The 22,906-nt window shown below is 35.5% G+C and overlaps 2 protein-coding genes across 2 annotated transcripts in view; one reads left to right on the top strand and one right to left on the bottom strand.

Annotated features, from left to right (window-relative positions):
* LOC137402143 (CUB domain-containing protein 2-like) overlaps window positions 1–10,499 on the bottom strand; it is a 28,272-nt gene extending 17,773 nt beyond the window's left edge. The window contains exons 1-3 of the mRNA XM_068088614.1: window positions 10,410–10,499; window positions 7,733–7,807; window positions 3,813–3,997 (exon numbers count right to left, since the gene is read on the bottom strand). Of these exons, the coding sequence (XP_067944715.1) occupies window positions 3,813–3,997; window positions 7,733–7,805 (258 nt within the window). The 5' untranslated portion in view covers window positions 7,806–7,807; window positions 10,410–10,499. The remainder of the gene's footprint in view (window positions 1–3,812; window positions 3,998–7,732; window positions 7,808–10,409) is intronic.
* A 2,743-nt stretch (window positions 10,500–13,242) lies between these two features.
* On the top strand, window positions 13,243–18,423 carry LOC137402858 (S-antigen protein-like). Its single transcript, XM_068089366.1, has 3 exons — window positions 13,243–13,365; window positions 15,713–15,822; window positions 17,544–18,423. The coding sequence occupies exons 1-3, from the start codon at window positions 13,243–13,245 to the stop codon at window positions 18,421–18,423; spliced, it is 1,113 nt and encodes a 370-aa protein (XP_067945467.1).
* The last annotated feature ends 4,483 nt before the right edge of the window (window positions 18,424–22,906 follow it).

The raw sequence follows: 22,906 nt of genomic DNA, 5'->3' as shown, positions 1-22,906 counted from the left end.
TATGTGGCTGAAAAAAAGAAACCTAACGACCAGTACAGAGTCACTACTCATGGCAGCCCAGGAGCAAGTGCTCCCAACAAAGCAACTCCAAACAAAAATCTATCACACTATAAACGATCCTAGATGCAGACTGCAAAGATGCGCCTGAGACCATCCAACACATCATCAGTGGATGCAAACAGCTAGCTGGACACGCATACACTGAGCAGCATAATCATGTCGCAGGCGTTGTGTATAGAAGTCTATGGGATGAGTATGACCTTAATAAACCACAACACTAGTGGGAAGCTCCTGGGAAGGTCAATGAAAATGACTGCGCTAAGATCCTCTGGGACTTCTAAGTTTGAACTTACAAGCATGTCCTAACAAACCAACCAGATATAGTGGTAGTGGATAAGGAGAACAAGAAGGCTACTATAATAGATATAGCAGTACCCAAGGATTATATATAGTAGAAATTCCACTGTCATACAGCCCACGACCAAAAAGATATTGGAAAAAAAGAAAGGGTACTGATGGTTGAGAAATGCAATATTAGCAGTCAAATGGCACTGAAATGCAATAGGATAACTGCAATGGTAGCTGTAATGTACTGGGTGTGGGCGTTATTATATACAACAAATAGCAACAATGAAAGGAAAAGATTATATGTTTATATCTTTCCCCCTGCAATAGGAGAAGTGCAATATTGGCCAACATTAGAAGAAAAATGCACTGATATTATTAGAATAACCAATATTATTAATATAGTAATAATATAAAACCAATACACAATTTTGCTTACATTTAAAAGCGTCATAGTTTTTATAATCTCATAAGTATAATCTCACAATCTTAAAATCTCATAAGAATCGTTAGATAAATATATCATCGTCATTTCCTTTACTTACACTGCGTTGGAATACCATCAGTTAGAATACCGAAGTACTCAAGAGTCTAAAATGTCAGTTACTTTGAAATCGGCAAAAATATAACGACTTCAGTATTCCTATGTTAATTACAGAAACCTTCGACAATGCTATAGACTGGTGAAATGCGCATGTTATTTTTTCGCAAAGTTCGCACGACTTTATCGTTCTATCCTCTGTTGCTCGGCGTTTCAATTTCCAGTCGTAACTTTTATGAAAGTGAGGCTTAGCAAATTTTAATAACGATTTTCGTCCAAATAAATCTGTCTATTTGTGTATAATCCGATCAGATGGGTAAGTTTTAAGATAATAACGACGGTTTACAAAGACTTGGAAACGTAGTTAAATAAGCTTATATGTGTTTTGTATCGTTATTGTACTTTAACGACTCTACAAAACGATGATTAAATTTTTTGATAAAACTTTGAGACAAGGGTTTGTCTCATTGTTGATGAATAATTTTCGTAAGTTGTGTGCACATGCATTTATCATAAAAACTCTCAAACTTCGCTTCCGCTCGTTTGTTTGTGGGAACATATATATATATATATAAATATACATATATATATATTATATATGTAATATATATATGTAAGATCAACTGTAGTTCCAGTAGTCATTTGTGCAATGGGCGCAATAACACTGGCGCATAAAATGTGGCTTGTTCAAATCCCGACAGCAAACAACTCAGCTGAGTTGTAGAAAAGCGCACTATTGGGAACAGCTAAGATCTTGAGGCGAGGGCTCAAAATTCCAGGTCTCTGGTATGAGATCCGGGTTTGAACAGAAATTACCACCCATATGGGTTAACCTGAGTGGGAAAACCCCGATTAACCCTGGTATATATATATATATATATAGGTTCTGCAACTATATATATATATATATATAGTTGCCCTATATATATATATATATATATATATATATATATATATATATATATATATATATATATATATATATATATATATATATATATAGGGCGGTAGGGGACTCAAAAGTGTACAACAGACAGTGAAAGAGGAGGAGCAAAGCATCAAAGCATATGCAGCCTCCATGGCCATCTCAGATAAGTTGCTAGCTGAATTTCAATCGGCTGCTCTCACAACGGACCTACGCCCTGATGATGAGGAAATTGACTGGCACACGAAACCTCTTCATGGTGCTTACCACCAATAAATATCTAAGGTTGGCGATCTTCACCAGACATATATGTGGCTGAACAAAGGAAACCTCACGGCCAATACAGAGTCGCTAATCATGGCAGCCCTGGAGCAAGTGCTCCCAACAAGGCAACTCCAAACGAAAATCTATCACACTAGAGACGATCCTAGATGCAGACTGTGCAAAGATGCACCTGAGACCATCCAACACATCATCAGTGGATGCAGGCAGCTAGCAGGGAACGCATACACTGAGCGGCATAATCATGTCGCAGGTATTGTGTATAGAAGTCTATGTGATGAGTATGGCCTTAATAAACCACAACACTGGTGGGAAGCCCCTGGTATGGTGGATGAAAATGACCGCGCTAAGATCCTCTGGGACTTCTACATCCAAACTGACAAGCATGTCCTGGCAAACCAACCAGATATAGTGGTGGTAGACAAGGAGAACAAGAGGGCTACTATAATAGATATAGCAGTACCCAATGACTACAATATAGCCAGCAAAGAAAAAGAAAAGGTAGAGAAATATCTCCCTCTTGGAGAAGAAATTGAAAAATGCTGGAATGTAAGAACAACTGTAATCCCAGTAGTCATTGGGGCACTGGGCGCAATAACACCGGCGCTTAAAATGTGGCTTGCCCAAATACCAACAACAATCAACTCAGGTGAGTTGCAGAAAAGTGCGCTATTGGGAACAGCTAAGATCTTGAGGCGAGTGCTCAAACTCCCAGGTCTCTGGTAGGAGACCCGAGTTAGAGCAGAATTTACCACTCATAGGGGGTATCCGTGGTGAGGAAACAATTTATATATATATATATATATATACATATATATATACATATACATATATAAATATATATATACATATATATGTTTACAACCAAATAATATGCATGTATATATTATAAAATATATATAAATTTATATATTTTTCTACAACTGTATAATATATATATATTATATACCATATGTAAATCTATATAATATATATTGTTACAACAAAGAACATTTATATGTACACTGATCATATATATGTAGGTTAGATGTGAATAATCGCTCACATTATATGATTTACCTTTATGATGCAGCATTTTCATACGTATTTACATATGTGAACTTCTATCTTTTATGTCTTAATACTTTTACTATTTTCTTTTGGAATCTTACTATACTGAAGCACATATTTTTACTAACAGCCTTGATGTGACCCAAGTCAGAGGTGCTAGTGCTAGTTACATGCACATGTTAATAATACTATCATGAAGCCCATTGACTGACTCTTTAAAACGTTTTAAAAACCATTGGGTCACCATTTATCCTTACCTATGAAATTGTAAGGCTAATTTAAATTCACAGTTTTTAATCTATTTTAATGCCAACTTAGATGTGGAAAAAGTAGCCAAACTATACAAAAAATAAAAGCTATTTTAAAGAAGCTATCAAAGCATGTTAAAAAGAAATAGCGTCTACTCAACACAGTATTTGCCATGTTTTTCTTAATTGTATAAAAATGAAAAGATGAAAAGTCCATAGCAGTCTTTTTCTTACCAAGTAAACTTTTTAAAAGGCTTTTATTGATACACTGTCAATTACAAATAATCATATAAATCATTACATAAATCTCATACTGAGTGTGTACAGCAGCATTGTTATAGAATTCACATTAGTTCATGAAGGGTACTAGTTGAACAAACAAAGACTAGGAAAAAGAAAGTTTAGTAGATATAGTACTTACATATAGATGGTCATAGTCGGGCTCTATATGTAGTATAGTAACATTGAGAGTTATTTGCGATGCTCCATTAACAGATATTGTCCAACTACAATTAAGATTGTGATCATAAGAATTAGGGTAGCTCGGAGAAGTCAATGTCCCAGAATGTGTTGGGAAAATAGGTCCATTTTCACAGGAAGATCCACCTACAAAAACAAAAAAAATGCTAAAATATCAAGATTCATTATGTAAACTGTCACTAATTATGTAAACAAAAACTGTATGAGTATGCAGTTAAAGAGCTCAAATAGGGTAAAGGGAGTTAGCTGCAAAAAATATAGTACAAAAAAATAACTTTTTGAAAATTAGAAATTTAAATATTGAGAAAGGGTAAAAAGTTTAAAACAAAATGTATATGAACAATTTTCAGACGGCAAAGAAATGACTTTCACTTTTACATCTAATACTCACTAATACTCATACATCTAATACTCAAATATCATCATAGAAGTTATACTCACCTACACTCTTACAGTTGATACTCACCTATACTGTTACAGCTGATACTCACCTATACTGTTACAGCTGATACTCACCTATACTGTTACAGCTGATACTCACCTATACTCTTACAGCTGATACTCACCTATACTCTTACAGCTGATACTCACCTATACTCTTACAGCTGATACTCACCTACACTCTTACAGCTGATACTCACCTACACTCTTACAGTTGATACTCACCTATACTGTTACAGCTGATACTCACCTATACTGTTACAGCTGATACTCACCTATACTGTTACAGCTGATACTCACCTATACTCTTACAGCTGATACTCACCTATACTCTTACAGCTGATACTCACCTATACTCTTACAGCTGATACTCACCTACACTCTTAAAGCTGATACTCACCTACACTCTTACAGTTGATACTCACCTATACTGTTACAGCTGATACTCACCTATACTCTTACAGTTGATACTCACCTATACTGTTACAGCTGATACTCACCTATACTCTTACAGTTGATACCCACCTATACTGTTACAGCTGATACTCACCTATACTCTTACAGTTGATACTCACCTATACTGTTACAGCTGATACTCCCCTACACTCTTACAGCTGATACTCACCTACACTCTTACAGTTGACATTCACCTACACTCTTACAGCTGATATTCACCTACACTCTTACAGCTGATACTCACCTACACTCTTACAGCTGATACTCACCTATACTCTTACAGTTGACATTCACCTACACTCTTACAGCTGATATTCACCTACACTCTTACAGCTGATACTCACCTACACTCTTACAGTTGATACTCACCTACGCTCTTACAGTTGATACTCACCTACACTCTTACAGCTGATACTTACCTACACTCTTACAGTTGACACTCACCTATACTCTTACAGCTGATATTCACCTACACTCTTACAGTTGATACTCACCTACGCTCTTACAGTTGATACTCACCTATACTCTTACAGTTGACATTCACCTACACTCTTACAGCTGATATTCACCTACTCTCTTACAGCTGATACTCACCTACACTCTTACAGCTGATACTCACCTATACTCTTACAGTTGACATTCACCTACACTCTTACAGCTGATATTCACCTACACTCTTACAGCTGATACTCACCTACACTCTTACAGTTGATACTCACCTACGCTCTTACAGTTGATACTCACCTATACTCTTACAGCTGATACTTACCTACACTCTTACAGTTGACACTCACCTATACTCTTACAGCTGATATTCACCTACACTCTTACAGCTGATACTCACCTATACTCTTACAGTTGATACTCACCTATACTCTTACAGTTATACTCACTTATACTCTTACAGCTGATACTCACCTATACTTTTACAGCTGATACCCACCTACACTCTTGTAGTTGATACTCACCTACACTCTTACAGCTGATACTCATCTACACTCTTACAACTGCTACTCACTTATACTCTTTCAGTTGACATTCACCTACACTCTTACCGCTGATATTTACCTACACTCTTACAGCTGATACTCATCTACACTCTTACAGCTGATACTCACCTATACTCTTACAGTTGACATTCACCTACACTCTTACAGCTGATATTCACCTACACTCTTACAGCTGATACTCACCTACACTCTTACAGTTGATACTCACCTACGCTCTTACAGTTGATACTCACCTATACTCTTACAGTTGATACTCACCTATACTCTTACAGTTATACTCACTTATACTCTTACAGCTGATACTCACCTACACTCTTACAGCTGATACTCACCTATACTCTTACAGCTGATACTCACCTACACTCTTGTAGTTGATACTCACCTACACTCTTACAGCTGATACTCATCTACACTCTTACAACTGCTACTCACTTATACTCTTTCAGTTGACATTCACCTACACTCTTACCGCTGATATTTACCTACACTCTTACAGCTGATACTCATCTACACTCTTACAGCTGATACTCACCTATACTCTTACAGTTGACATTCACCTACACTCTTACAGCTGATATTCACCTACACTCTTACAGCTGATACTCACCTACACTCTTACAGTTGATACTCACCTACGCTCTTACAGTTGATACTCACCTATACTCTTACAGTTGATACTCACCTATACTCTTACAGTTATACTCACTTATACTCTTACAGCTGATACTCACCTACACTCTTACAGCTGATACTCACCTATACTCTTACAACTGCTACTCACTTATACTCTTTCAGTTGACATTCACCTACACTCTTACCGCTGATATTTACCTACACTCTTACAGCTGATACTCATCTACACTCTTACAGCTGATACTCACCTATACTCTTACAGTTGACATTCACCTACACTCTTACAGCTGATATTCACCTACACTCTTACAGCTGATACTCACCTACACTCTTACAGTTGATACTCACCTACGCTCTTACAGTTGATACTCACCTATACTCTTACAGTTGATACTCACCTATACTCTTACAGTTATACTCACTTATACTCTTACAGCTGATACTCACCTACACTCTTACAGCTGATACTCACCTATACTCTTACAGCTGATACTCACCTACACTCTTGTAGTTGATACTCACCTACACTCTTACAGCTGATACTCACCTACACTCTTACAGTTGATACTCACCTACACTCTTACAGTTGATACTCACCTATACTCTTACAGCTTATACTTACCTACACTCTTACAGTTGACACTCACCTATACTCTTACAGATGATACTCACCTACACTCTTACAGTTGATACTCACCTACACTCTTACAGTTGATACTCATTTCTACTCTTACAGCTGATACTCACCTACACTCTTGTAGTTGATACTCACCTACACTCTTACAGCTGATACTCACCTACACTCTTACAGTTGATACTCACCTACACTCTTACAGTTGATACTCACCTATACCCCTACAGCTGATATTCACCTACACTCTTACAGCTGATACTCACCTATACTCTTACAGGTGACATTCACCTACACTCTTACAGCTGATATTCACCTACACTCTTACAGCTGATACTCACCTACACTCTTACAGTTGATACTCACCTACGCTCTTACAGTTGATACTCACCTATACTCTTATAGTTGATACTCACCTATACTCTTACAGTTATACTCACTTATACTCTTACAGCTGATAATCACCTATACTCTTACAGCTGAGATTCACCTACACTCTTACAGCTGATACTCACCTATACTCTTACAGTTGATACTCACCTATACTTTTACAGTTGATACTCACCTACACTCTTACAGCTGATACTCACCTATACTCTTACAGTTGATACTCACCTACACTCTTACAGCTGATACTCACCTACACTCTTACAGTTGATACTCACCTACACTCTTACAGTTGACACTTACCAACACTTTCGCAGCTTATAGTCATCAAGACAACCAGCAAATAGATCAGCTTCTCAGCAAACATAGCCATCATTCCTGCAGACAATTACCATGTAGGTTGGTACCATTTCAATACATTGTAAACGTAACAGTTTTGACCAAGTTAGTGTATAAATATTTGGTATTTTTTAGTTGAAAACTATTTGTGCAAAACATTCTCTTAATAGTTCCATTTTTGTTGGGTATAAAATATATTTATAAAATACCCTCAAGTTATCCTAGTCAACAGATAACCAAATTTGGTTTGCTGCTTTTGCTATGAATCTACTTTCCATACCAATAGTACCAGCTTCCACACAAAGTTAAATGACAATAAATTAGCACAAAGTTAGTAGCACCAGTTTCTATTTTATGAAACCAGATACAAAATCATAACCCGCTCAACTATACCTCAGTTATCTGATGTTAACTAGCCGCTATATGCATTTAGATATCAATTGCCATACACATGTCAGGAAGTAAACAGTCTAATTATTATGTAACTTTGAAAAAATAACACTATTTCATCTACATGCAGATGCATCGAAAGATAAAAAATTGCACTTTACTTGAGACTAATAAGTAGATTGTTTTATAATGTTTGTTGCTTTAATCCTATTTTGCCTCTGTTTTTGCACAGTTATAAAAAGTAGGCCGCCATTTTGTCTACATATTATAAACTAATTAAAAGCAAACATAGTACAGTTTAATTTTTCATTTTTCACGTATATTTTATTGCAATTTTGACATCTAAAAAAACTTCAAAATAAGAGTTAGCAATAAAAAACATGCGTATCTAGAATCAAACACTCGGTATTTCTAAGGAATCTGTATCATACTTTATAACATACTTCTATTCACACAGCTGGTATTACTAAGGAATGTTTATCATACTTTATGGCATACTTCTATTTACGCAGTTAGTATTACTAAGGAATGTTTATAATACCTTATAGCATACTCCTATTTACACAGTTGGTATTTCTAAGGAATGTTTATCATACTTTATAACATACATCTAATCACACAGTTGGTATTACTAAGGAATGTTTATCATACCTTATAGAATACTTCTATTCACACAGTTGGCATTACTAAGGAATGTTTATCATACCTTATAACAGGCTTCTATTCACACAGATGGTATTACTAAAGAATGTTTATCATACCTTATAACATACTTCTATTCACACAGTTGGTATTACTAAGGAATGTTTATCATACCTTATAGCATACTTCTATTCACACAGTTGGTATTACTAAGGAATGTTTATCATACTTTATAACATACTTCTATTCACACAGTTGGTATTACTAAGGAATGTTTATCATACCTTATAACATACTTCTATTCACACAGTTGGTATTACTAAGGCATGTTTATCATACCTTATAACATACTTCTATTCACACAGTTGGTATTACTAAGGAATGTTTATCATACCTTATAGCATACTTCTATTTACACAGTTAGTATTACTAAGGAATGTTTATCATACCTTATAACATACTTTTATTCACACAGTTGGTATTACTAAGGAATGTTTATCATACCTTATAACATACTTCTATTCACACAGTTGGTATTACTAAGGAATGTTTATCATACTTTATAAAATACTTCTATTTACACAGTTAGTATTACTAAGGAATGTTTATCATACCTTATGGCATACTTCTATTTACACAGTTGGTGTTACTAAGGAATGTTTATTATACCTTATAGCATACTCCTATTTACACAGTTGGTATTTCTAAGGAATGTTTATCATACTTTATATCATACTTCTATTCACACAGTTGGTATCACTAAGGAATGTTTATCATACCTTATAGCATACTTCTATTCACACAGTTGGTATTACTAAGGAATGTTTATCATACCTTATAACATACTTCTATTCACACAGTTGGTATTACTAAGGAATGTTTATCATACCTTATAACATACTTCTATTCACACAGTAGTATTACTAAGGAATGTTTATCATACTTTATAGCATACTTCTATTTACACAGTTAGTATTACTAAGGAATGTTTATCATACCTTATAGCATACTTCTATTTACACAGTTGGTATTTCTAAGGAATGTTTATCATTCCTTATAACATATTTCTATTCACACAGTTGGTATTACTAAGGAATGTTTATCATACCTTATAGCATACTTCTATTCACACAGTTGGTATTACTAAGGAAGGTTTATCATACCTTATAACATACTTCTATTCACATAGTTGGTATTACTAAGGAATGTTTATCATTCCTTATAACATACTTCTATTCACACAGTTGGTATTACTAAGGAATGTTTATCATATCTTATAGCATACTTCTATTCACACAGTTGGTATCACTAAGGAATGTTTATCATACCTTATAACATACTTCTATTCCTGCAGTTGATATTACTAAGGATTGTTTATCATACCTTATAACATACTTCTATTCACACAGTTGGTATTACTAAGGAATGTTTATCATACCATAGGCCTATAACATACTTCTATTCACACAGTTGGTATTACCAAGGAATGTTTATCATACCTTATAGCATACTTCTATTTACACAGTTAGTTTTACTAAGGAATGTTTATCATACTTTATAACATACTTCTATTCACACAGTTGGTATTACTAAGGAATGTTTATCATACCTTCTCGTTTGCCTTGTTATTCTCACGGCTGTAAGATTTTTACTCGATCTAAACTTTGCTTGATCACTGTTCACCACACAGCAGCAAATTATATTCTGTGTTGACTATTAGTTAAATGTTAGCTAAATGACTTCTGCCATAGGTCAACTTCATTGAGATGATAAGAGTTTAACGCATAAACCACAAATCATGAATGTTTTTTAGCTTAACATGACCAATTGGAACATCTGCCTGTTATATTTTGTAAGTTTGCCTAAATGTAACTCCTATCTGCTATTGGGCTAAATGTTACTCTTAGCTGCTATTCGGCTAAATGTTACTCTTAGCTGCTATTGGGCAGGGTATTTTTGGAAATGCGGTAGTTCCTTTTGCCCAACATGTTTCCCTGTCTGACTCACAATGATCAGAGATGTGAAGAGTTCAATGTGTGAACTATCAATTATTGGTGTTTGTTAGCCTAACATAGGCAATTGAAACATCTGCCAGACACATTTTAGAAAGGTTCCTTGTTAGAGGCAGAGTTCACAAATATTTACTTGATTCACAGATCATAGGGACCATTTTACTAACTCTCCTTCCTTATTCATCTTATGGAATAGCCATTTATAATAATATGAAGATGTCTGATGAGCCATCATTTGACAAAACTATTTTTAATAATGTTTTTGGTATTTTGTTACATTTTTCCTTATCCTAACGTCAGCACATGGGAGAAAATGTTGCTTTCACATGAATGGTATACTTACATTCTAATTTGTTTTAGTTTAAAAATCTAGTCAAAGTTGATCATCACCACCTGACTCGTTATTTTTGTTCAACTATTCGATGGTCTCATTTACCCATAGAGTCCTCATAGCAGATAGGTCTGCTCAGCAACTTTGTGTTTAACAGCCAATTAATGTCAAGTGCTACAACTAATGCTACCATTACTTTTACTACTATTATTACTAATACTGCCGTTGATGCTGCTGCCACTACTGCTTCTTTACTACAACCGTATCAGCGTCATATATTATTTCTAAACGCGCTTCCAGACAGTGAGTTAATTTAGCTTAGAATTCTCATATAGATCTTAACAACAAACTTGCTATCTGGGTCAACCTAAGTTGTCAAATGTTGATAAATTTTACCCAGTAACGTCATAAAACAAATATATAATACTTTCATCATCTCACATTTCAGTTATTACCTTGAGTTATGGAGTTAGACAGCTAAATGTCCCATTGACTAAAACTTTAACATAAATAGAAAGATTTTAATAAACTTTTCATTGAACCACCTGGCACTTTATCTAAACACGTTTATGTTTAGGTTTTAGTTTTACCCATAGAGAAACTTTCTTAACTAGGACATCTACTGCTTGCACACTCAAGGTTTTACTATGTAGATTCTGGTGATAAACATGCACAATATATGAGCAGATTTTTAACAGCAAGTTTAACACTCTCCAACTCACACATTTCTTTATATTTTTTGTCTCTCTGACATCCAAAGTGATAGAATGAGAGACACAGAGGAGTTTGTAAAATAAATATGTAAGTTTTCTCTTAAACTCTTTTGCTTTTCTTCTCTCTTCCTTTTTTCTGCTCTTTCACTCTTTTTTTCCTTCTGCTTCCTCTTTATCTTCTTTTTGTTGAATGATCAAAGTTGTGCGAGTCTAGGCCACATTTGAGATCTGAGGTGATGGCAGTTGTGGAAAGTTGATGAAATCAATAAGATCCGTAATAGATTAGTACATAAGCTGATGCAGAGGGAGAGACCCTCTTCTACATAAACTAAAAACATATAACCCTTTTTCCTCACTCTTCCTTTTCGCTCTTTCTCCAAGTTCACTCATTATTTTTTTTCCTCTCCTTGTCATTCTTTCATTCCTTCTGTTTTCCTGTTTTTGCTCTCTCTCACTCTCTTCCAATCTCTCCGTCTTCTTATCGATGTAGAGTAAATATGACAGTCAGTCGTTCATCTCCCTTTTTTGGAATAATTAGGCAGAGCCTTTGTACAATGTATATAGTGTTCAACTGACTAGCTCTTTTTTATTTTTAATGCTTATTCTACTAAAGACACACGAAAACAAAGACTAACGATTTTAGGATGCTAAATTAGTATGACTTACCAATGCAGCCTAAAGGCTTAGCTAATTAGTAAAAACCAGTTGTGAAACCAGAACCAGTTGTAGAACCAGATTTAGCCAAACTGACTTAAGACTTCGAGGTCTTTTCCAATGATATCCCGGTTCAGTTTTCTAACCAATCGCCTCTCTAGAATCTTAACCGTATAAGACTGAATAAATTTGCCAAAAACTTTTTAGGCTTTTCCAAGTTTTCGAAGTGATCTTTTTGAATCTGTATAATGGTCGGCCAATTCTTAGTGTCTCAAGCTAATATTGGTAAAACAGCAGATTGCAAAGAAGAGGCTTTCCACCAACAATTTTAGAGATATTTTATAAATTTCATCTCATTAGTTTTAGTGATAAAGTTGTATGGAATTGTTGCGAAAACAACATACCAACAGGGGGTGCAGCAAGACCACAGGATAAGCATATAATACATACAAGCAGCAAAAAGCCCAAAGGCGTCAAAAGATCCAATACTTAGAAAATGTCCAAAACAAATTAGAAACTCCAAAATTGGAGAGATCAATCATAGAAATTGCGTCAACACCAGATGGAGAACATGCCAAAGGGATGTCAAAGCAATTAAACCTACCAGCCACCATCACTAGATAATCACCAGAGAAACATTAGAGACGAATCAAATGAGTACACATATACATATCTGCCACTCCTGTCAAACTCGACCTAGATACCAGGAGTATGTGACAAGCTCCCCAATACATGTCTACATCACGTGCACCAGCTGAAGACTTACGCAAACAAAAATTCTCTCCTACGCTTGACATAAAACATTTAACTTTAACGCTCAACCTACTGCCACAGACTAGCCGTCCCACAGGCCAGGTATGTGTTAAAGAGAACAGATCCAATGACTCAGCCTCTCTCTTTCCCAAGGGCCTGCTTACGCGCTCTCATCTCCGCCTGCTGATGAGCCTCTTTCTCTTTTGCCTATAGAGCCTTATTCTCCTTTATCAGCCAAGCCTCATCCACGCCACTATCTCAATTGCCGAAACTCTTTACCTATAGACTCACAACTCTTGTTTGACTGTCAAAACTCACAGCCATACAACACTGAGCAAGCAAACATTGACGACTGTTCAAGTAAGGATGTAACTTTTATTAGCTATTCTAACCTTTTGTCCTTAATATTATTGTTATAGAGATTTGTTAGTTGTTTATTCTAATTGTTAGAATTATAGAATAAAGAAGTATATTTTACTGGTAAATACCAGTATAGCTTGCAATTGCTTTGCACCTTCCCCACATGAACCAGTAACAATCAAATAAGTTTACACAAACTAAGCAAAAGTGTACAAACTGAACAGTAAAAATAGAATAAAATGACAAAGCAATTTCAGCACTGATGTTGTAGTAGATTCAGATTAGTTATGCATAACATAATTTCTCCACATCCACCCATAACACCGCACAGCCATTATTTATCGGTTTCCAATATGATTAAAGAAGTTTGCACCAAACTTTCGTTTTCTCTTGTTAAACACTTGCTTGTCGTTGGGATAGTTGGGTGCTTTCAGTAATGACAGTTTTAGTTTGTAAATTATTTTTAGTCTATTTTTGTTGAGATTGTTTGATATAGTAATTTACATGGTGCTACTTTTTGTAATAAACCATTATCTCTTTCTTTTCACAGCTACCTTTTGCAAGGCGCCTAGTAACAAGAGTGATATTTAAATAGTGTCTTTCAGAGAATTTATGTAAAACAACTTGTTTGTTTACTCAACTATCATAACAAGATATCAATTAATAATCTTAGCAGTTGGTGATATTAGTTGCAGATTATCTTATTCTTTATTGACTTATTATTGAATTATTTGCTGACAAGGTTACGTATTGAATAAACCTGATGAATAATAAGGTTTTTTGTCTACTTGAGGATCATTAGTCATAACATATCTTATTAACATTGGATGATTTAAATCTTTTCCATAAGGATTTATGTTTTTGTATGTTTGTATATAGGGCATAATTTGTATGTTTTCTATAAGTTGTACAAAATAAACTGCATTATACTACAAGTTGGATGTATCAGGGATCCAACTCGCTCAATTAGATTAAATTAATAAATTTTCTGTTTGGCTTTTCATATCTTTAGCTTTTACTCCCAAGTGTGTAATTATACTCATATAGGAACATCTTTATTGAAGTTGTCATCTATAATATATCAACCACAATGTTTGTCTTTTGTTTGTTTGTCTGTCGTTTCTGTGTCCAGTTACAGCGATAAAGTTTTAGGAATGAAAAATGCTCTTTGTATTGGATTTGATGTCAGCACTTTTAGTTCTAGAGGCAGCGAGCTTACCTATCAGACTACACGTTCAACTGAGCTTAGTGATTAGTAATAGTAAAGATACTGTATTCTTTACATCAGTTAGAATACTCACAATGACATTGCGTCAAATCTAACAATTACCAGGTGACCTCACCAGGTGAATTCTCGGCTTTTCAATGGTAATAAAAATAGCTTATAAACAGATACAGGTAGTGTATAGTATGTAATGCAATGTTTATAAGCTGTTTTTATTACCTGTGCAAGACAGGACATTCACCTAGTTACTGTACATAAAGAAATCTTTTTTACAATTTTCAGGCCTCACAAAAAGCACCTGCAGCAAAACTAACTAATTAAAAGAATAAAAATTTAACTAGAAGATTTGTTACTGCCTATTTACCAAATTGGGATCGATATTTTAGTTTTAAGATTTTTTCTGTTTGATTACAATTATAGAGAAGGATTAAACATGTTGTCTATGCTAATGATACCAATTGACTAAAGCTAATCACTAATAATTCATGTTACTCTCTAGTCTGTCACTTTTGCTGTCAACTAGCACATGAAACTTGTTTGTTAAATAAACAATTTTCATTTTTTACCTACTTATTTTTGTAAATGAAACTGCTAGTTTCCTTTACTCTTCACAAGGCAGTCAAACAACAGCACCAAGTGTTAACGGCCAATGAAATATATATCTACTGAATAAATATATAAATTTTCATACATGACAGACAATGAACTACATTCAAAGCATGCAGAGAGAGTCCGTGTACAGTTGCGCCAAAACGATTGAATATTTTTCCTTTTCTACTTTTACTTTCATTTTGGGCTCCGTCCCTTTTCCTTAGTTCTATGCTTGGTTTCTCTTTCGCGGTCTTCTTTGCCTTTTCTCTGTAGACTGAGTTTCTTAATGGTGTCCGAGCTTTTCCCGGTGTTTTGAAGGCTTGGTCCTACGACTGTGGTGACGAGGAGGCTTATCGCTACGACTTTAGTCAAAGCGCTCTGCTGTAACAATATTTAATTTACTATTTATTTAATATTTAATATTCCCACGACAAAACGAGTGGAGCGAACGTTTGAGAGTTTTTATGATAAATGCATGTGCACACAACTTACGAAAATTAATCATCAACAATGAGACGAACCCTTGTCTCGAAATTTCATCAACAAATTTCACCATCGCTTTGTAGAGTCATTAAAGTATAATAACAATACAAAACACATTTAAGCCTATTTACAATATGTTACCAAGTCTTTGTAAACCGTCGGCATGATCTTAAAACTTACCCATCTGATCGGATTATACACAAATAAACAGATTAATTTGGACGAAAATCGCTTAAAAAGCTTGGTTTAATAAAAGTTAAGATCGGAATTTGAAACGCCGAGAGACAGAGAATAGAATAATGAAGTCGTGCGCATTTCGCACGACTTTGCGTGCGAAATGCACGCATTTTTTTGCATTATTATACTTATGAGATTATAAAAACTATGATGTTTTTAAATGTAAACAAAATTGTGTATTGGTTTTATAATATTACTATATTAATAATATTGGTTATTCTAATAATATCAGTGCATTTTACTTCTAATATTGGCTAATATTGCATTTCTCCTATTGCAGGGGAGAGATGTAAACATATAATCTTTTCCTTTCATTATTGCTATTTGACTACTAATATTGCATTTCTCAACCTTCAGTACCCTTTCTTTTATCTAATATCTCTTTGGTCGTGGGCTGTATGACAGTGAAATTTCTAGAATTTCTAGACGACCAAAGAGATATTGGAAAAAATAAAGGGTACTGATGGTTCAGAAATGCAATATTAGTAGTAAAATGGCACTGCAGTGCAATAGGATAACTGCAATGGTAGCTGTAATGTACTGGGTGTGGGTGTTATTATATACAACAAATAGCAATAATGCAGGAGGAGAGATAAAAACATATAATCTTTTCCTTTCATTATTGCTGTTTGTTGTATATAATAACACCCACACCCAGTACATTACAGCTACCATTGCAGTTATCCTATTGCACTGCAGTGCCATTTGACTACTAATATTGCATTTCTCAACCATCAGTACCCTTTCTTTTTTCCAATATCTCTTTGGTCGTGGGCTGTATGACAGTGGAATTTTCATTGTTTTCAAGTGACTATTACAAATGAAATTTGTAAAACGGTAATAGGTTTTAAAGTATTTTTTGTAAAACATTGTGCTACTGAGAAATTCAAGCAATCTACTTAGACAATCAACCATAGCTGCTGGAGTGACTACATAAAGATCACACAATCTGCTGTCAGTGTGCACTTGGTAATTGATTTCAACTAGTTCTGTTCAACTCACAGCATTAGGAACCAATTCTATTGTTTACTACCTTTGATACAGTTGATGTATTGGGTAAAGTTGTAAGCTACATATTTAGGATCATTATTTGAATGTCCCACGTCTAGCCAGAGAAGCTTCTTAGAATATCTGTAAAATAACACCACAACCAGTAAAATTTTTGTTGCTCCTTAACAAGTAACGCACTATTCGCTTCAGGTAAACTCAATAACAACAATTGATTTCTTTCTATACCAATAAATTTTTATATGGCTTACTCCCTTTTCTGGCAGGCATATACCAGCTAATTAATTTACTTTTTTCGTCTTTCATTGAAACATATGCCAAAATATCTATGTGGAAGCACATGAAATAGAGTAGCAAACACATATGGGTTGAGCAGGTTCAGAGACAAAGAAGAAGATCTTCCAGAAAATCAGGAAGAGTCTCCTGGAACAGTGGATAAAGTTACATCATCAGAAGATCTGGAAGAGTCTTCTGGAACAGTGGATAAAGTTACATCATCAGAAGATCTGGAAGAGCCTTCTGGAACAGTGAATAGAGTTACATTAGCAGAAGATCTAGAAAAGCCTCTTGGAACAGTAGATAAAATTACATCAGCAGAAGATCTGGAAGAGCCTTCTGGAACAATGGATAACGTTACATCATCAGAAGATCTGGAAGAGCTTCCTGGAACAGTGGGTAGAATTACCTCAGCAGAAGATCTAGAAAAGTCTTTTGGAACAGTAGATAAAATTACATCAGCAGAAGATCTGGAAGAGCCTTCTAGAAAAGTAGATAAAGTTACATCATCAGAAGATCTGGAAGAGTCTGGTGGAACAGTAGATAAAGTTACATCAGCAAAAGATCTGGAAGAGCCTTCTGGAACAGTGGATAAAGTTACATCATCAGAAGATCTAGAAGAGCCTCCTGGAACAATGGGTAGATTTACATCAGCAGAAGATCTAGAAAAGCTTCTTGGAACAGTAGATAAAATTACATCAGCAGAAGATCTGGAAGAGCCTTCTGGAACAATGGATAACGTTACATCATCAGAAGATCTGGAAGAGCTTCCTGGAACAGTGGGTAGAATTACCTCAGCAGAAGATCTAGAAAAGTCTTTTGGAACAGTAGATAAAATTACATCAGCAGAAGATCTGGAAGAGCCTTCTAGAAAAGTAGATAAAGTTACATCATCAGAAGATCTGGAAGAGTCTGGTGGAACAGTAGATAAAGTTACATCAGCAGAAGATCTGGAAGAGCCTCCTTGGAACAGTAGATAAAGTTACATCAGCAGAAGATCTGGAAGAGCCTGGTGGAACAGTAGATAAAGTTACATCAGCAGCAGATCTAGAAGAGCCTCCTAGAACAGTAAATACAGTAATTAAGCAGATAAAAGAAAATAAACTACGAAAGGCATACAAAAGCCACACAAGTTTAATTTCGGTGATTTAGCAGTCAGTCTGTGGGTAGCTGACTGTTCTAGAAAACCTTTCATAACTACAGCCAAATAATACCGGACCAAGGCTATATTATATCAAACTATTCTGTCATATTATATTATTAATAAATAATTATAATAAAAGAAAAAATGAAAATGTAAAGTATGATGGGACGTTTTATTTAGTGTACATTTTCATGGGTATTTAATACCCACCCACATGTACCAAGTAATTATATTTTTTCTATTAACGCCTACCCATACAATCTAAAAATTCTGTGAAGAGCCCTGCCATTGACAACTAATAAATATGTTATTAGTTTTAGCATAAAGTGACAATTTCTGACAGCCATATATACTGCTTTTTCAAACAGAAAATACCAATATTAAATAACGAATGTCATTGGTCATTGAGTAGTTTTAAGTTACCAATAATATATTATTTAGCAAAATGAAGGTAAGAAAACAAGGGTGAGCCATACAGCCCGATGTCTACCCAACATCGAGTCGACGTCTACCCGACATCTACCCGACGTCGCTCTTTCTTAGAAACCCTGTGTTCGCGACCCGAGATTATGAAAACTTCGGGCGAGGTTTTCATAATCTCGGGTTGCGAACACGTGGTTTTTAAATGGCCGCAATCAGCCACCATACACTAACGAGACACATACAATTTTTTTCAATATAAATGCCAGCTGTTTAAATGGCAAGTAACATTTCTACATAATTTCAATTTTTAACTTTTTCTCATTGCTCATCATCATAGCAGTCTATCGGTGCGACAATGGCTGCCCTCATTTTGGTCTAATCAAACATCTCTAACCATTTTTATTCTTAGCTCTTGCCAACTATTGCTGTCCATATCCAGCTTCTTCATATTTTGCTTTACGATGTCTTTTAATTGCAACCTTGGCCTCCCCTGGTTACACTCTTCTTTACAAAGCTGAGAATAGAGAAGTTGTTGAGGCAAGCGCTAATGATCTATTCTCTCGCCAAGTCTAAGCCATCTAAGATTTATCTGTATTAGAACGGACTTAAGTGGTGTTATGTCTGCTCTTCTCAATGCCTAAGCATTGGTTATTTTGTCCCTCCATGAGATACCCATGAATAATCAAAGATGTCACATCACATATACCTGCAGCCTTGCAGATTGCATACTGTATACAGCCCATGTCTCAGCACCATACAGTAAGGCAGCCAGCGCAGTAGCTCGATAAACCTGGCACTTAACCTTGATTGGTACATGGTGGTTGTTCCAGAGTCTAGACCTCAAGTTTCCATACACTGCACTCGCATTTCCCAGTCTCAATGAGATTTTATTATCTAGCCTAGCATTGTCAGCTACAATGCTTCTAAGGTACTTGAAAGATTTACACTGTTCCAAAGGTTTGTCATTTATGGTAACTAAGCTATGTTGGATTATTTCACTGAGAAACTTTGGCGGCTGAAAGACACATTCTACTTTCTTAATATTGAGTTTTAGGCTAAACTGTCTTACAGTCACCGTGAATCTGTTGACTAGAGATTGTATAACAACAGGTTGGTGAGCTACCAGGGCACTATCGCCTGCAAAAAGAAGATCTCTCACTAGTTTTGCTGTTTTTTGGTCTTTGATTTGAAGCAGCAGCATTAAACAGATCTGCTTGCTTTCTGGCCTGAATATAGACCCCTTCGAGCTGCCCTTGAAAGCAACTTCAAACGTAGCAGACAGATAAAAAGAGAAGAGTGTCGGTGCAAACACACACCCTTGCTTTACTCCATTGCTTATTTCAAAGCCACTAGAGACAGAACTATAGCTACATGTACATTTGCCTGCATGCCTGTGTGGAGAGTATCGATGATGCTAATAAATATATCTGTGCTGCCAAACCTTTGAAGAACCTGCTAAAGGCGAACTCTGAACACAGTGTCAAAAGCCTTCCCAAAGTCAATAAATACAACATATAGTGCATGTTTTGTTCAGTAGACTTCTCGTGCACTTGCCCTAAACAGAAAATCATGTCAATTGTACTCTTTCCACTCCTAAAAATACAGTGAGATTTGGGTAGTACATTTGGGGTAATATGCGCATTAATAAGTTTCTATGCGGTGTTGTTACATTATATAAATTCAAGAATGGTAATATTAATAATGTTATTGTGTTTCATAATGCTGTTTGTGTAGGTGAATATTATTATTTATAAGTTGTGTTTTTACATTGTCGGCAGTGGTGTGGTGTTAGTGTAGTAGTGCTATTGTGTTTCATGGGGCTGTTAGTTGCGGTGAAAGTGGTTACTCTTATTTACAGTTGTGTGAATATATGACAGCTAGGTAGCTTGATGTTAGTGCTTTCTCTAAACTAAGGCATGAAATTATAGTGGAAATCTGTCAAGTTGTTGTAAGTCCAGGCTTAGTAATTTCTAGGTTGGGTGTAAGCTTACTTTCTTGCGTATGAGTAGCAGTGATGGTGATGTCCCATTTTTTGCAAGAAAGACCAAGCTGTTAGCTTCATTAAGTCCTACTGGTAGCAGTGTAATGAAGTTACTGAAAAGTTTAGAATTTGATGTTGCGAGCTAGGCAGGTGATACTTATCAAACTGCTTTAAATTGTTTGATATGTCATTATGAAAGGAAAGTATTTTTTTGAAAATGATAAAAATTGTTTTGGTTTCACAGGCTTTTGGAGAAGGAAGTGAATATGAGTACTTGGTAAAAGTAGAAAAGTTGAGTAGAGACATAAACTTTGATGCGGACAATTTGAGGCAATGCTTTTGTGTAGCTCTAACAGGAAATGGTTTTTGTGATTGCAAGGCTAGAAAAAAACGCGTTGATGCAAGAGACTAACTTGACTAAGCACAAGCTATCTAATAAACTAAAAACTAGACAATTGGCTAGTAAGTCAGAGTCTATTATCACTGGCGCTAAGATAGCTATAGAGATTGAAGTTGACAATGCGAGAGTAGAATGTGAATCTGATGACAGTAGTTTTGTTGTGCCTGCTTGTCGAGTTTTTAGGAAGAATGGGAACTCTTGTGGTCAGAGTTCTAGTTTTAGTCTGTCTAGGAGGTATAGTTTAGGTAATGATTAGTCTGACATATTTGCACCTGGGCGAAGAAGAAAGTAAAGTTATAAAAGGTCTTCACCTAGGTGATATAGTTTCAATGCTAGAAGTATTAGTTGCTTTGCTTGTAATAGGGAAGGAGATTATGGTAAAGATTGTTTGAGTGCAAGGCGCTGTTTGTTGAAAAGTAAGGTCATATTTACGAGGACTTTCCTCACTACAAGCAAAGCGAAAGACATCAGTCTAGGCATGATTTTAGGAGATATAACAGAGATAGCAGTAGAAGTAGCTCATTTCGAGCCAAGTAAAAGTGTGGGAGAAAAAGTAGCAGTTTTATGAAAAGTTCACATAATTTGAGGTTCACTAAAACAACAAAGACTGAATATATAGTCGTGATATTAAAAAGGTTTTGAAAATAAATGAAAAAAATATTGAGTTTACATTTGATACCGGATCAAGTCTTTAAAGGAACAGAAAAGACCTGTTAAATACTTGGCCTAAATTTGAGTAAACCTGAATGTAGTTTATTAAGCACAGCTGGATCTTTTCTATCTGTAGCTGGAGTTTATACAGTCTAAATCAGAAGTACTTTTACGTCTGTCGACACTCTTGTGTATGTTTTAACGGGTTCTAGGAGAAATATTTTAAGATTACATGAGTTATGACAACAAAACCTGTTTGCCTAGGTTATTAGCTCGTGCAAAGACAATTTTGATCTTATAAGAGAGTTTGCTGACATTTTTAAGGGTTTGGGTCCTATACCTGGTATATTTAATTTAAAGGATAATACGGAACTCAAATGTTTATTAATGGCTATGACCCTACAAATGGCTCTATTCTACAGTGTTAAAACAGTTACATACCTGCGCGCTATTTAATACTGCTCAAGGTCCAACGTGTGCGTTTTGCGCATGGTGGTTTTTGAACAATCGACTTGCAGATAGGGCACCACCTGATCTAATTGTGAAGGAATGTCTAGGCTTCTAACACTATTCAATAATATCTTAAGGAATCGCCAGATTTCATGTAGTTTCTGATGCTTTTGTCCCACAAGTTCCAGTTTTTCCTGAATTAGCGCCTCATTATTTGAGAGTGACTGGCACATGATGGCCAATATTCATCAGCTGTTTGCTTGTAGCTTTGCCAGTTCCTTCTCCATGGCAATGAGAGCTCAAGGCTTCACCCAAGCCTGTCACAAAATCTTAGGTCAGCCTTAGCAAGCCAAGTCAATCCGATCAGCTGCTACTTGTAAAGCAGTGAGTTAACCCTAATGGCTGGCTGCCGCG

The sequence above is a fragment of the Watersipora subatra genome, chromosome 8, assembly GCF_963576615.1.
Source record: "Watersipora subatra chromosome 8, tzWatSuba1.1, whole genome shotgun sequence".
NCBI classification, from domain to species: Eukaryota; Metazoa; Bryozoa; class Gymnolaemata; order Cheilostomatida; family Watersiporidae; genus Watersipora; species Watersipora subatra.
The sequence above is the reverse complement of the archived record's forward strand: the minus strand, read 5'-3'. Positions and strand labels throughout refer to the sequence as shown.

Excerpts from the sequence above, each read along its gene's own strand:
- LOC137402858 (XM_068089366.1), top strand. The coding sequence starts at position 13,243 with ATGTCTACATCACGTGCACCAGCTGAAGACTTACGCAAACAAAAATTC. Across the intron at positions 13,366-15,712 it reads CTAGCCGTCCCACAGGCCAG|ACTGAGTTTCTTAATGGTGT; the intron begins GTATGTGTTAAA and ends TTTTCTCTGTAG. Across the intron at positions 15,823-17,543 it reads TTTAGTCAAAGCGCTCTGCT|GTTCAGAGACAAAGAAGAAG; the intron begins GTAACAATATTT and ends TGGGTTGAGCAG.